The following is a 16,827-nucleotide window of genomic DNA, read 5'->3' as shown; positions in this document are numbered from 1 at the left end:
TGCAAGAGAGAGAGACCTGGCTGGATGCATCATCATGAAATATGCCTTCCCACCTTCACGATGTGTACATTTTCATGCGAAGAGAGGGATGATGAATCCAGAAAAACACAGAGAGATGAACTTTCACGATGTGTACATTTATGCATGTGGTGAAACGGGCAACACAAGGAAGCTCCTGTGTATCAACGGCTCCCTGTGTGTCAACGGCCACAGGGTGCACCTACCTGGAGCCCACTCATGTGGGCAGAAAACAGAGAGCTCTGATGAGCATGGCGGCCAGAGAGATCATCATAGAAGGTGGAGCCAAACGGGCTGCAGCAACGGAAACCAGAGCAACGGGAAGCCCTCTCTTTGTCCTGGAGCCCACCACAGACCAACAGAGGAGCGGCCAATCACAATCGTCAAGAGAGGCGAGGACGGAACAGGATGGGGGAGCTCCCCCGCCCTGCGGAACGCAGAAAGGGGACGGGGGGAGCATTGAAGACAGAGAGAAGGCGACGTGCCGGGCGCCCCCAGTGTGTAAGGGTGGTTACACACCGCCATTGCCCACCCAATCTGTGCCCAGTTTGTGGGCACAGGAAAATTTGACTTGGGCGGTCACCTGTCCGCCACCTGCTTACACACTGGGCAGTGGACACTTTTCGTTATCAATAAGTGTCCGTCCATCTTCCGTCCACAATAGTTTACACACCGGCCACCACCTACCAGCGGACACTTCTTGAATTATATGTGAGAATGAAGGGGCGCTACGAATGTTGATCATCATTCTCATAATAATTATTTTTAGAATGCTTGATTAAACACTTTAAATCGACTAATAAACCTTTAAAAAAAGTCACCAAAAAAACTGAAAACATGAATCTGAGGTTTTTCCTACCAAAGAACTCCAAGATTATGACCTTATTGCGTCGTTGCTTTCTGCGCCAATATATTTGTTTCTATGGTGACTACTATTCATGTTTTTGGAAGCTCACTCGCTTCCAAGAGAGCAGGGGAGTTGAACCCCTTCGCCATGTTGTTGAGGCATGGCTCTACCGAGCTCTCTGCGGAAAGGTGGAAAGAGGGAAATTTTTTTAGCACACCACCCCTCTTTCCACCTTTCCACTTGAGCTGCAGATGCAAGGATGACAGAAAACTTAAAAAAAACATGCAAGGATGGCTGAAAATTACTTACTTGGATGTGATTGTGTTTACTCACCATTGTCTTCGTCGTCCATCTCCTCCGCAGAGTCAGAATCACCAAATATTGTTCTCACATTTGCGCTCTCCCTCTCTTGATACATGGCTCGAGCAATGTTATCTCTTCGAGATGCCCCCCCAAGATGGATTGCCTCTTGTGTTGGCTCTGCTGCTTGAGCTCTTTGTATTGCTTGTGTGATACCTGTGTTAGTTAGCATAGCAACCTCCGCTAATCCATTCCTCAAACTATTTTGCTGGTCCATGCCTTGATGAGCCGCATTACTTTCTCTATCAAGTTCTGCTGTCGCTTCATGTATCCATGCATCATCAAAACCATCTCCATGCACAATGCATATATTATGTAGAACAATGCATGCTGCCACCATCTTTGGGACATTTTGTAAAAGCATGTCACATCTCTTTAACAATATACGAAATCACGCTTTAAGGATGCCAAATGCCCTTTCAACTGGCATATGAGTACTTGATTGTATGTAATTCCAATAATAATGTTCCAGAGATAGCCCATCCTTACTACCCTTGAAAGGAGGAAGAATCCAAAAGCGTGCAGGATAAGCACAATCGCCTAGTAGACAGTATTGTCCCAGAGCTTTGTTTGTGCATCGTTTTCCTAGTTCTGAACGTTGAAAAACATTCCAATCGTGCATAGAACCTGCCCAGCCAACATCATAGTCCCAAACAACACAATTGGCAGCCACGCTTATCTGTAGAATAATAGAGTGGAAGCCCTTCCTATTAAAATAATCTTCATGGTTCTCCCTTGGGGCAATTATGGGTATATGACTACCATCTACTACACCAATAACATATGGTATGCCTCGAAGGGCTTGAAATGCACCAGTATATTTTTACATTTGTTGTGGGGAAGGCCACTTTACATACATACTATGCAACCCAAAAACACCCAGTGCATCGCAAAAGTCCAAAACAGCCAGTTGTGTAAACGAAGTTGAGACTTTTCGAAATCCGGCCTTCTTATTGGCCGGATTAGGTATGCTTGGGCGGCCGCAGACTGGTGTGTAACGGCCCTCAGCACTCGAGGGGATAACATGCTCCGCAGCTTATACGGCTTCCGATGAATATGATCGTCCACCTGCAGTTCATTCAATACCAATATCGTGGATTACCAAGGAGTTCTTCGAATGACCTGCAATACTGACAGGGAGGGTTGTTTGAGCAGATTCATCGAGGCGCTCTTCCAACGAGCTGTTAAACACGAACACTACTGGCAGGGATGGTTTCTGTGATATTTGCAGGAGGAGAATTTTTCCAGCACCACCTTGATTGTTTGTGCTATTGATGCTCACACGTCTCTTGTGGAATAATGCGGCTTCAGCTTCGCTTATTCAATATCAATACAATGGATTGATCAAGTAGCTCTCGGTGACCGGTTAAAACAAGAGTAATACTGCACCATTCTGGTAGTCTAGGCATCAAAGGATGATCGGCGAACTGTGCTCACTTATTAAAGAGCAGCGATGTAGTGCAAAAGGTATAGTTGTAGATTGGCACCAAATTTTGACATATCTTCAAAGTATTTTACATTTCGACAGCTTATTTGTTGGACCTTATAGTCAATCGCAGCTTGAGGGGAGCATGGCTTTTCTTGCGAGAGGAACTACATACTGAACATGGATCAAGAGCTGGACATTTGCATAAACTTGGAGTAGAACAGAGTCCATCCTTAAGGTTTTCCAGGTACGCCTTTCACTTGCTGAGCCTCCTCTGTAGGTTTAACGTCAACTTCTGTGTTAGTAGCTGATATGTAAACTCCATTTATGCAGGGTCTCAAAAAATGCTGCTCCTATGTCCTTAGGGATTGTCAAGAAGCTCTGTCAGGAGGGAAGGATCAATGAAGCTCTTAATACCCTGGATCTTTCAGAGCAGCAAGGGATTTGTATAACTACTAGTGTCTGCTATGAGATTGTAAAGGCATGTAACAACATAAAAAATTTGGCCTGGGGCAGAAAAGTGCACCACTGCATCATTAGAGCTGGACTTGAGCTGGATGACTTTTTAGGGACCCATTTGATTAACATGTTTGCTTCATGTGGAAGTTTATTGGAGGCTAATGAAGTATTTGAACAGCTGCCTAATCCGAGTGAGTTTACATGGATTGCCATTGTTTCAGCTCATCACAAGCTTGGTCAAAACGAGCAGGCCATCAAGTTGTTTCACAAAATGCAACAATCAAACATCACACCAGGTGAATTTGTTTGTGTTACTGTCCTGAAAGCTTGTGCTAGTATTACAGCCTTAGAACAAGGGAGGCTAGTCCACCACCACATTGTAGAAAATGGATTTGAATATGACATAGTCTTAGGAAACACCCTTATTGACTTGTATTCCATATGTGGAAGTTTGGATGATGCTTGCAGGGTATTTGACAAGCTGCCACAGCGGTGTGTAGTGACATGGACTGCAATGATGGCAGGATGTATGCAGTGTGGACAGGGTCTGGATGGTCTGCAGCTTTTTCAAAGAATGTATCAGGACGGTATGAGACCCAATGATGTGACCTTTTCCACCATTCTAAAAGCGTGCTCAAAGATGGCAGCTCTTGACCAAGGAAAGCTCATTCATCATTGCGTCATTGAGGCAGGTGTAGAGGGCAATGAATTCGTGGGTTTCAGCCTTATTGATATGTATTCTAAATGCAATTCTATTGCAGAGGCCTGTAGGGTCTTTGAGATTCTACCTGGAAAGCTAAGTATTTATACATGGGGTGCAATGATTGGAGGCTTTGCTCAGAATGAACATGGAGAGGAGACCCTTCGACTCATTCAGCATATGCAAGAGGAAGGTATTCAGCCCAATACACATATTTTTGTCAGTGGTTTAAAAGCATGTTCCAATGTCACAGCTGTTGATTTGGGCAAGTTGCTTTATGCTCATGTAGTTGAAGCTGGTTTTGATGCCTCTGAGTTTATTGTTAACACTCTTATTGATATGTATTCAAGAACTGAATGCTTGGATGATGCATGGGCAGTTTTTATAAAAGCACCGAGGCCAAGTCTTGTGAGATGGAATGTAATGATCGAAGGGTATGCAAAGTGTGGCAGAAGTCAGGAAGCTTTCAGATTGTTACTCCGGATGCAAGAGCAGGGCTTAGTCCCAGATAAAGCAACACTTCTTAGTATTTTGAAAGCATGTTCTAACACGGCTGATTTTAAACAGGGGAAAGAAATCCATAGTTTTCTAATTAGAGCAAACTATGAGGATTGTGATACTATTGCAAGTACCCTTACCCACATGTATGCAAAATGTGGAAGTATGAAGGACGCAAGAAAAGTGTTTGACATAGCCCCAAAGTGTGACATTGTGACATGGAATGCAATGCTTACAGCTTATGTTCAATATAGGCACAGTCGAGAAGCAATACAACTGTATCATAAACTATCAGAATTTGGTATAAAGCCAGATAAAATCACATTCATTACAATTTTGAAAGCTTGTGCTGGTATGGCTGCCCTAAAACTGGGGAAACAGATCCATTTAAAAACCTCAGAAAGTAGATGTGAGCTAGATTTATCTGTTGGAAACACTATCATTGACATGTATGCAAAATGTGGCAGCCTAGAAGATGCAACAGAGATGTTCAATAAAATGCCTCAACGAGATCTGGTGAGCTGGAGTACAATGGTTGCAGGATATGCTCATCATAACAATTATGACATGGCCCTTCATTATTTTCAAGGCATGCAAAGAGAGGGATTGAGACCAAATGATGCCACATTTATGTCTCTTCTCTCAGCATGCAGTCACAAGGGTTTGGTGGATGAAGCTTGCAATCATTTCAAGGCCATGAAGGAGGAGTATGGCATTACTCCTACGGTTGATCATTGTAATTGCATGGTTGACCTTTTGGCCCGTGAAGGCTGCTTGAAGCAGGCAGAAGAGTTACTTGAAAGTCTTCCATATAAGCACAATATGACAGGCTGGACAACCTTGCTTACACAGTGTAGGGTACATAATGAATTGGAGCTTGGAAGGCGATGCTTTGACCATTTAGCTGACATTGACAAAACCTATGCATCTGGATACATACAGATGTCTAACCTTTATGCAGGGGCTGGCTTACCAAAGGAGGCAGAGACTCTTGAAGAACAGAGAAAGACTGCACATGCATGGAAGAAGCCAGGCAGGTCCTTTATTGAGGTTGATGACACAGTGCATGACTTTGCAGTAGGAGATAATAACCATCCACGAATTTCAGATGTTTATACAAAGCTTCGGAGTTTGGGCGCTGAAATGAAGAAGAAAGGTATACTACCTCATTTGCATGCTGTTTTGAAACAGATGTCTGATGAAGAGAAGGAAGACTATCTATGTGGACATTGTGAAAAACTGGCCATAGCCTTTGGGCTTATAAGCACATCCCCAGGCACACCCATTAGGGTGGCCAAGAATCTCAGGGTTTGCATTGATTGCCACAGTGCCACAAAGGCCATCTCAGAGCTTGAAGGGCGAGAGATCATTGTGATTGATCCATACCGTGTTCACCACTTTAAAGCGGGGTCATGCTCTTGCAATGACTACTTTTAGCCATTGGCAAACAAACATACTCAAAAGTATTTTTGATTCAGCGACCACGACAGTGGTTGCCTGTGTATACTATTTGCTTGTGTAGATAATGATTGCACATGTGAAGCTTGTACCATATGAAAGGAGAGAGAGTCGCAAGGGTCCTATGGTTGCCAACTGGACAACTAGAGTTGGTACCTTTATATCAAAGACAGTTACAGTAATCAAGCAAGACAGAGAACATTCAGATATGAAAGGAGAAAGACTTGCAAGGTTGGGTCTGACGGTTGCCAACTGGACAACTAGAGTTTTACTTCTATAACAAAGACAGTTACAGTAATCAAGCAAGACACAACATTCACATCCTGTGAGATAAAAGATTGCCTTTTCCAGCAGTGAGGACTAATGTTAAAGCTTGCTCAGACATATTGCCAGTGACTTTCTTGCAAATTGTGAGTCTGTTTTGTAATTTCTGGTTTGCAGGCAGTATTTGGACGACCTGAATGTGTTGAATTTGTTGTTGCACGTTTATCATAAGCTCAAGCTTCCTATGTCAGCAAACAATCTCAAACCTACCGCCACACAGAGAGCTGGAAACTATGGGAAGTTCTCCACCAACCTCCCTGGTTGCAATACTAATTTTTGTGATTTACATGTAATCAGAAGTTTTTTGGTTAACTCAGTGTGAATGCCATTGTAAGCTATTCATTTAAAACGCCTTTTTGGTCGAGTGTTAGATGGTTGGATGGTATTTCAAACAAATTTATATATGGGCTTTGCAATTAGGACTTCTTTAGCTAACTTAGATGCTATATGCCTCCATAACCTATTGATTCTAAGGCCTCTTTGGTCAAGTGTTGAATGGTTGGATAGTATTTCAAATAATCTCTCATGGTTAACCCTAGCTCATGCTCTTTTCTCAAAACCCTGCATCTGGACTTTTTGTACAGCCTTTGGCATGGCCTTTCTATGTCTAACATATGGTTCTGCACCTATTGGAGTCCTAATACAAGAGACCAACCATACATGTATTGGATGTTACTTTTAGCTCGAAGGACTCTCTCTTGTACACCCCACAAAACCACCACCACCCATTCCCCTCATCCCCTCGACACCCACCCCATACTTTTAAATTGTTTTGTAGGTGTGCACACATTTATTAGTTTATTAGAAAGGTAGGATGTCTCCTTTTTAATTTGAAATGTTTTGCATCACACTTACAAATATATATCGTGTCAAGGTGATAGGGAAGAAAAGATGTTTGGTTTAGGATCATTTGTTTTGTGCGATGTGTCCTAGTAATTAGTTCTTATTAAGTTGTATTGATATCTCTATGACAAAGTAAAGCTCTTTTCTACATGTTTAGTATCTCTCTTCAAGATAAAGTGGAATGGACAAACCAAAGTAAAGCACTTTTCTACATGTTTAGTATCTCTCTTCAAGATAAAGTGGAATGGACAAAACCTTAGTAAATAATAAATTTTCACCTTATAGTTAAATTTTATTTAGGATGGGTCTTAATTGTTTTGCTTTTATATATACATGTGTGTGTGTGTGTGTGTGTGTGTGTGTATGTGTGTGTGCGTGTGTGTGGTAGGTTGAAGTTTTGACCTACAAAGTTTTTTGATTCCCAGCATCAAAATGAATGATAAACCTATCATGTACCTATCTTGCTACTTAGACATTATGCAACACTCAACAACAATTATCTTACTAAAAGCTATCAAGGATTATGCATGTTTTGTTGCACATGAGCAAAGTTCTAGAGTAATTACGTTTGTGGATCTTGAAGACATTGGTTTTATGGATTTTGAAGACATTGGTAGAAATTCATAGTGCAAAACATATAGATTAAATTTTGGAATCTTTAAAATTAGTAAAGTACTCAAGAAGTGATATAATATGAAAGCATGTTGCTATGATTGCAACACTTCAAATGGATTTGAATTTCAAGTTTTGGATAAAAAAATTGTGGTCATTTGGAGTTTTGTCCCATGTGTAGGAATTTTTGTGCATATGTTGTGCGTGAGCATGGAAGGGCGGTATTTCCACTTTTGGAAAACCTCTTTTTTTATAAAAACATGTGTAGTTCCTTATTAAACCTAAATATCTAAAAAATTCACTAAAAGTAGCTTCCTTCGAGCTCAAAGCAAGCTTTTGACAAGTTGTTAACTGATCATAAGTTTACTAGAGGAGTACATTGAAAAATCTCCCTCTTCCTTAAGCAAACTATAGGTTGTTTTAATGCATTCTTCCTTGTTTTCATGAAAATGACAAAGAGATGCATCTCAATTAATCCCATAGAAAACTAATATGTATACTTCCTTGTTTTAATGCATTCTTCTTTGTTTTCATGAAAGTGTCAAAGAGATGTATCTCATTTAATCTCATAGAAAACTAACATATACTTGGTTTCATGCAAATGATGTATAAGAGTAGTCAAATTTTCCAAGATAAATAAGTTGAGCATACTCTTCTAGAACTACAGGTTAACCAAGTTATTGTGTGGAATAAGTAAAACTTAAATATAAGTAGCTATCCAAAGATTTGAGTTACTTGAGCAAGTAGCTTTCAAATCTAGCCAACTTAGAGACCTCTCAAGATTAATGAGCCTAAAGGCTAGTTACAAAAAGGCAACCTCTTTGTTAGTATAATTAAGGTCGTATTATAAAACTCTAGGGTCCCACGATGGGATAGAAATCATAAACAAAAATTGAGGCAAGACTTAACCTTGAGCCCAAGAAAATAAACCCAAATAAGGAAGTGTTGTTAGCCACTCTAGAAGTGGGCTAAGAGACCTTGAAGAGACCCAAAGACTCCAAGGACAAGAAGAAGGGCTTTGAAACTCCATACACAAATGTTAGTATAAAAAGGAAACTTTGGGATGATAATTGAGCTTGACACTCAAGAATTGAAATGTGAGTTCCTTGAATGAATGCATTCCTTAGAACATGATTATGATGCAATATCTCCTTTGTGGGATTTGGAATGGATTGTTGACCATGGAATGTTAAGAAATGTTTTGAAGAGTTATTTTGGATTTTTCTTTCAAGGGAATATTTTTCTAGATGAGTGGGCTATTTGCCTTGGTTGTGATTTATGTAATATCTTGATTCGACTTTTGCTCTTTCAAATGTGGTGAGCGAGAGATCTTCCCCAAAGTCCTTGTTGAAGCTCCCTCATCTCAGGAGCCACTTTTGGTCAAGTGTCCTAACTAATGCTCACCTAGTACAAGAGGTCATCCATAGGGGAAGTTTCACTCCCATAGTGGGATAGGGATAGTGGGGCTTTCATCATAATCCCTATCATTGACCTAGGATGGAGAAGAAGATCCTTGCAAGCTTGATGTACACATGGGAGACCTGGAATTCTAGATGAGGGGATTGGTGATGTTGATAAGGTGATGTGCCTTGGAGAAGACACACATTTACTGATGAGGTGGTGTACCTTGGAAAAGGTATGTATGCTTGAAATAAAAGAAATTGATTATATGAAGGAACAAGTGTAACTGATTCATCAAGGAAGTTGTTTGTATATGTCCTCACAATGTGGTAGAACTTAGATAACTAAGTATGGTTTTAGTGCATGCAAGAAAAGCATGTGAACATCTCCCTTGATGGGAACACTCTATGGCGAGGTGGACTCAATTGGTTAGGTGGCTTTCTCAATGAAGCATTAGGAATAGGACCAATCACTTGATTGTCTAGGGTTGAGTCTTAGAACTTGACTAGCACTGTTTTAGGAGGTCGGAGTGATATTCCACTATGGAAGCTTGTCTCTCACTCTCTTTAAACCAAGTGTGCATTAGTTTGCTCTTGATCTTGATTGGTTGAAAAATGACCCTTCTTGACCATGCACTAGGTTTCTTATAGAGACTAAGGAGCCATAAAAGCCTTAGGTTGATCTTCGTGGATTGAAGCCATTATGCTTCATTGTTGCTTTAGGTTTCTTATACAGACTAGGGAGCCATAAAAAACTTAGGTTGATCTTTGTGGATTGAAGCCATTGTGCTTCATTGTTGCGAGTAGACTTGGAAATTGCGTAATCAATTACGTCTGTGCATTCCATGGGATCCATATGGTACTACTTGGGAATAGTGTCTAAGAAACTATCAACAAACATCACCTTTCTAGTTATGCTAGGACATATATGTTTTAGCCTTTTTACCTTTTTTATTGTATATTTCCCTTCTCTCTTAGTAGTTACTAAGTTTATCTTAATTGAAGGGAAAATCATGTACATTTCCATCTAAGACTTTAGGGTGTCCCCTTGAGATCTCAATCACCTTGTATTTTCTACCTTTGTCAATCCTTAGCTCTACATGCTTGTGCTTTAAGACCCATCTCCTTTGTTTCCAATTCTTAAGCAACCACCTTAAGGTCATACTTCTCAAAGTATCTGCAATACCTAAGATGAACATTTGATGATACAACATTTGCCTTCTCCAAGCTTTTGGAATTCATTCTTTTATCAAGTGCTGCACTTATAAAGTGACTAGCATTGTAAAATTATGAGATTTAATTTTTTGTAAGATGACTCAAGATATGGTGATCCTTGTGAGGTTATTGCCTAAAGTGAGCAACATAAGAGTTAGCTCCTCAACTCTAATCATATATTTCTAATTTATTTTCTAATGAACTACCCTTAACTCATAAGTACCTACTTATTGTAGGTTATCCAATGGTTATGCTTGTGAGGTATTAAAGGAGTGAGATCAATTAGAGTATGGCTACCATAAAGGGTGACACAATCATGCTTATACATATTCTAGTTGCCTTGGCTGGCTTTGTTATCTTCCTTCAATTTATTAGGGCCAAAAAAGAGGCCAAATGGGTGGTGAAAGAATCAACTTGTTTTTTTTTTCAAGAAAGGAATTGAAATCATTTTTAATTGCATTATAACTAGATAAAAATATGACAATAAGTCCACTTATTACTTGCTCAATTTTCTCTAACTTTAGGCTACATTAGGATTAAACTACTCTCTTTTCTCTCTCTTCTATTTCATTGTGTGTTTGATATTCCCATTCCCAAAACGTTGATTAGACCTCGTAAGTAGAAGTCTTAATAAATATTTTTGATTTTTACATGCTATTTGCTTTGTATTCTTTCTCTTCTCACCATTTCTCTCTCTCTCTTTCTATGTATTTGTGTGTGGTGTTGGAAGAAGCTTGAGGTATCATTTAGATTCCAAGTAGAATAAATTGGTTATGGTATTGTTTGAAACACTAGGAACACACTTTTTCTTTGTATTTGCATTTATAATAGTGTTGGAAGTCCTAATAGGCATATGTGTGATAATTAAAGGCCTCTCTCTCTCTCTCTCTCTCTCTCTCTCTCTCTCTCTCTCTCTCTCTCTCTCTCTCAACTACCTCTCTTTCAAACACAGTCACACACATACACATAGACAATTAAGTGCTTGATTATATCCTTAGGAGATAGGTTGTTACTTGGTTTGCCAACCAACAATAATTTTTGTTTCTACTTAAAATCCATTTTTCTTATTTACAAGAATTTCTTTCCTTCCAAATATATGGATGAAGATTTAATAAAAAGGAAGATTCATATCCACAGAGTGGTGGAAGAACCATATTATACATCGAGAGCAAGGAACCACAAGGTTCTTATTAGTGATCAAGTTGAAGCCAAAAGATTAAGAAATGAAGGCAAGAAGAACATTGATCTTTGGGTGGATGGAGGGTCATATCCAATAAAGTTATTAATAGATAATGCACTCAAATTTCAACGAACACTTCATGATACAATTCAATTTATTGGAGATAAAAAGAGTGGGTTACTAGGATATCGTAATCATTCTCACTCTCAACATGAAATTGAGGTTCATATTATAAGGTAAATGCTTTATCATAAGCATTATACTTAGGAGGAAAAATATAGAAAATAAGCAAGTTAGTCAACTAAGGTTAAGAAATAGTTGCAAACCTTGGATGTGCAATTCAAGAAGCTTAAAGAGGAGAAAAAAGAAAACCAAAATGATCAACTTGCTAAATTGAGAGTCCCTGTGACTTTTGTTGGATTTAAGTTTAAACAAGGTAACAGTCTTGAGAATTGAGCACCAAAGGGTGGAAATTTCAATCAAAGGCTAAAAAATGGTATAGTAAGAATTGGCTTCATAAATCTACATTTTAGGAGGTAAATAATATGCCAAAATAGAGAATACATTATCAAATTAATCAAGAATTCAATAGCAAGTTCACTACATTAAGATATGTGGAAGGATTTAAGATCAAATCTAACCAAATCAAGTTTTTGAAGCATGTGACAATACTTTAGCTAGCAAGAAGGGGTATTGAACAATTAATAAGCTAGTGATAATGATATTCATCTAAGCATTGGCTATGCACTTTTGCTCTTTCTAGACCATATATAATTCCAAAGGAGAGATATAAACTACAATCATGAAGCTTTTGATGATGACTGCAAGCACATTAGGGACTCAATGCCTTTTAATAGACAATGCAAAATTTTTTGCATATTCTTTAATAAATTAAATATAAGAATGTTTGGATGGATCTTAGGAGGTTATAAATTGCAATGGTGCATTCTTATAATATGGCTCTAAAGAATATGGTCCATGAATTTTTATTTTTATTTTTGTATTAAAACTAGAGGCTCAAATATTAGAACACAAAAAAAAGGAATGTATAAGCATTGGACTCATAAACATAGATCTACAACATGCAAGGGATTTGTTATTTTAGGATGAAGGTTCAAGTGTCCAATTCTAAAATGATATATGGTACATAGGTGTAGAGCATGTGCCTAATGAGAGCCACGAGACTCTAGAATGACTTTGTTTTACATAAAATCCCAACCATTATTGGATCAATCGACAAAGGAGAGAACCTCGAGGTGGAAGGCTTTGGATCATTTTAAGTAAAATGGCCTCTTTGGGTTGGTTTGACATAAGAGACCTAGGTGTAGCCACATGAAGTAAAAGATGGGATGATGATTCTAACTAGTGGAGAAAAGTAAACGCAAAGAGGCACACTCTAAGGATTGAAAGCATGGATGTGGAGGGAGTAAAGAGCGCTGAGTAGCTAAAAAAGGTGGGAGGGGGGGTTCATTGAACAAATAGAGCCAAAGGCTATATAAGCCTTAGCTACTAAGACTTAAGGCTATTGATTGTATTGCACTATTGAACACACACACGCGCGCGCGCGTGCGCACATGCATGTACACACGCATGCACGCGCGCGCGTGCATGCACGCAGACACACATGCACATGCACACACATGCACACGTGCATGTACACACACATGGAGAATAGAGAGAGTGTGAGAAGAGAGAAGGATGAGAGTGACAACATAGAGAGGAAGAGAGCTTTAATTACCATTTATATGTACTCATATTAAACTAGACAAATAGGAAGGGAGAGTGAGAGAGATGGAGAGAAGAGGGAATTAGAGAGGGAGAGTGAGAACTTGACAAAGAAGGGCATCGAGAATTGACATCAACCACTTCACCTTGACCTCCTCCTTGTGGATTACCTTGCTACTCTCTTTGCCCTATCCACCTACTCTAAAACAAACGCGACTTCATATACCACTTCTTCTTTGTCCCCTATCATCATCACCTTACCCTTGTTACCTCCCTTATTTTCTATCCAAAGATAACATCAAAACCTCCCAAAAATATATCATACCCCCTCTCACCTTACCACTAAGCCTACTACATTAAGCCAAACTTCCCTCTACTCAAACTTGATATATACTTCCTTTGAGCTTATCTTTCTAACTCAAGGAGCCTCAAGAAAATCAAGATCGACAAAGACCAAAGGAAGAAGGAAGGTGAGGAGTGCACCAACAAGATGACCCCAATATGGAGAAACCTTGGAACTAGACAAGAGGTAGTGCATACAACTGATATCCCTATCATGAAAAACCAAGTCCAGGTTGATTCTTTGTATTTTAAAAGTAATATTAAAGAAAAAATGATAAGAAATTGGATAAATAATTTCGATAATCTAGGTTGCAACTACTAAATAGCTCAGGATCCTTGTGGGATACCTAAGATGTCAAATAGATGGCCACGAAGTTATATGTAGTATTCCCGTCATAACACTTCATATCAAGAAACAAATTTGGGCTTGAAATGTTTTAAAAATTACTCATCGAGCTATCAGATAAGTAACCCATGCAATTTTTTAAAATATCGAGTCTTGCATTAAATCAATTCTGCAATCTAACACGAGAAGACGCCTCAATATTTCAAGCCAACAAGAAGCAAAGACGCCTCGCAAATAATATTACGATGGCTTGATCATAATTTATCTTGCATTATATTTGATTTAGTATTCCTGGTTCCATTTAATGTGTCAAAGATCGCATTGATTTCGTAATCGCAAGACAAATCACAAAAGCCTTAATTGGTAGACAAAGAACGCGCACGAACGAGTATGATATTGAGTAAGTTAAGTATCAAAGATATAGTATGACTTTATAAACTAGATAAGTCATAAGGTAACTTGGCCAAAAACCACCAGATGAAGTTGTTTTGAAGAAAAAAAGACGTTTTTTAAAAAACGTAAAAAAATCATGACGTTTTTTACGCATGGAGAGAGAGAGCATTTTAAAATCATCCCCATGTCACCATCCAATAGGTAGGCAATTAAAAAGCATTTTTTATAAAGCTTACTTAGCTCTTGACAAGTAGCCAAAAGAATGAGTCGACTGCATGCTCCCCCTCATGGGTATAAATACATCCCCTCTCCCTCACAAAGAAAGCAAGAAGGAAGACCTCCTGATGATGGAAAAATTTCTCTACTTCTCTTTTCCATTCTAGCTTGAGCCTTGAAGGAGGAAAATACCCCTCTTCTATCTCATTTCTATTTTCCCTACCCCTTGTTATGCCTTCCTCCCAGACAGCCATATCGCTAAGCAAAAAGTTGGCAAATTTTTTTCTAGACGACCACTAACTCTTTCTAAACTACCACATCAATTTCTCCTGACAACCATAGCTCCACGAGGTCGTAGAAATTCAAAAAGCCCATTTGAAGCAAGGGAAGCAAAGAACACAACTGATGGAGAAAACAACGCGGTAGAAATTGGCGAAACCCTCGTTATTAAAAGGGAGCAATGGATCGAAGGTTGGACTCGAGAGCTATGGCGGGAGAGCAAGAGCAAGAAAGGGAGAGACTAGAAATGGGAACTCTAACAGTCACAATGTGTGATCGGGCCTTTCTTTATTCAAACTGTCACTAAAAGAATAAAGAATAAAGTGACGGTGTGACAGGCGCCCACCACCTGCAGTGTGCAGTGGTGGTGACTATCAGTGTAGTAATACACAGGTGGCTAGGCAGAGGCGCCTTTACCCCAAACAACCTCCCACTTAAAGGCAAATTTTTCCCATTGAGGAGTGAAAAGAAAAAGAAAAAAAAGACAGTACAATATGTATACATGTACAACAGGATGAGGAAAGACGTCATCTCATCCCACGCCCATCAACCTCCTGAGGAAGGCAAAGCGCTCTATAGAGAGGCTTTTCATGAGCAGATCTGCAAGATTCTGGTCAGTCGAGATCTTGACAAGATCAACAGACTTGTCCTCAACGACCCCACGTATGAAGTGATACCTCACCTCAATGTGTTTCGTCTTTGCATGGAAGACCGAATTCTTGGCTAACTGAATAGCACTCATAGAATCCGAATGCAGTGTAGGGATAGCATCAATACCAAGGTCAGAAACTAAACGACCCAACCAAATGGCCTGCTTGCAAGCCTTAGTGCCTGCAACATACTTGGTCTCTGTCGAAAGGGCCGTGCATTTCTGCACCCTGGACATCCTAGAAACAACACATCCAGCATAGGTGAATACATAGCCAGAAGCGGACTTCCTACTATCTGCATGTCCTGCATAATCAGAGTCAGTGTACCCCATGACTCCTGTATCCTGGCTGCTATAGCATATGCACATATCTGCAGTGCCCTTCAGGTACCTCATGATACCCTTCACGGTATCCCAATGCTTCTTGCCAGGTGTAGCCATATAGCGTGCCACAACACCAACTGCAAAGGCAATATCTGGATGAGTGGCTATCATGGCATACATAAGACTGCCCACTACACCAACTGCAAAGGCAATATCTGGATGAGTGGCTATCATGGCATACATAAGACTGCCCACTGCCGATGCATAGGGAATCTTGGCCATCTCGGCCCTCTGCTCATCTGTTGTGGACAATCAGCTTGTGATACCTTCACATAACAAGGCAATGGACAGCCAATAGGCTTTACGTCCTGCATGCGGAAGCGCTCAAGGACTTTATGAATGTACCCTCTCTGTGACAAGTAGAGGAGTCCCTGATGCCTGTCGTGTCTAATGTGCATACCAAGTATGTGAGCGGCATGTCCCAGATCTTTCATCTCAAAGATCCTCTTGAGCTGAGCCTTAAGAGCAAGGGTATACGTATTGTACTTCAATAGGCATAGGTGTATCATGCATGCCAATGGTCAAAAGTGACAAATAGGGCAATTCTAGGGGGTCAAACATGGTAGTCTCACAATTTGGACAATCACAAAAAAGTAAAATTCAGATTAGATATTTTTATTTTGACATAGAATTCTTGTACTCATTACGTAGAGGATAAAGCAAGATTCTATTCTAATTAAGAAATTTGGCAATTGGAGTTGTGGAGCAAAAGTTATGCTCATTTTTCTGACAGGTGGTCACTAAAAACAGCTCTTAGACGGCTAGGTAGGGTACATAGTTTTGGTTAGGGATCACTCCTTACTCAACTGCAACTTGAAATTTCAAAAAATATGCCTTATCTATGCATACTAGTCTTCGTTTTGAGCCCATAAATGCCAGGGTTGAAGGGATAAAACTCTTGTTATAGCCCATTCATTGATAGTCAATCTTCTCTTACTGTACCCATTCCAATGGCTATGAATAAGAAGAAAGAGCAAATGTTGGAAATCACAAATGAAGACTTAGCTGAGTATCAAAAAAAGATAAAATAATCCATTAGAGCTAAAAATCTTGGAAAAAAGGATGGTAATGATGGCAATGTACATGATGAATCTCAATGGCCAAGAGACCCAATTGATGAGGTACATACGTTTGAAGTGAATGGATCACATGA

At 39.6% G+C, this 16,827-nt stretch overlaps 1 protein-coding gene across 5 annotated transcripts; it reads left to right on the top strand.

Annotated features, from left to right (window-relative positions):
• The first annotated feature begins 2,226 nt into the window (after positions 1-2,226).
• LOC148038118 (pentatricopeptide repeat-containing protein At3g57430, chloroplastic-like) lies at positions 2,227-6,402 on the top strand. 5 transcript variants are annotated; one of them, XM_087669159.1, is made up of 4 exons: positions 2,227-2,692; positions 2,775-2,898; positions 2,985-3,406; positions 3,635-6,402. In XM_087669159.1, exons 1-4 carry the CDS (start codon positions 2,641-2,643, stop codon positions 5,743-5,745), a joined length of 2,709 nt encoding a protein of 902 aa, XP_087525285.1. In that variant the 5' UTR covers positions 2,227-2,640; the 3' UTR covers positions 5,746-6,402. The 5 variants fall into 5 exon arrangements, with proteins under 5 accessions (XP_087525285.1, XP_087525283.1, XP_087525278.1 ...); XM_087669154.1 differs by having other exon boundaries at positions 2,228-2,692; positions 2,985-4,003; positions 4,190-6,402; XM_087669157.1 differs by having other exon boundaries at positions 2,785-2,898; positions 2,985-6,402.
• The last annotated feature ends 10,425 nt before the right edge of the window (positions 6,403-16,827 follow it).

Source organism: Lygodium microphyllum, chromosome 3 (genome assembly GCF_053477565.2).
Source record: "Lygodium microphyllum isolate KBCC chromosome 3, Lygodium_microphyllum_v1.1.10, whole genome shotgun sequence".
Lineage (NCBI taxonomy): Eukaryota > Viridiplantae > Streptophyta > Polypodiopsida > Schizaeales > Lygodiaceae > Lygodium > Lygodium microphyllum.
This window is presented reverse-complemented; position numbering and strand designations above follow the sequence as displayed.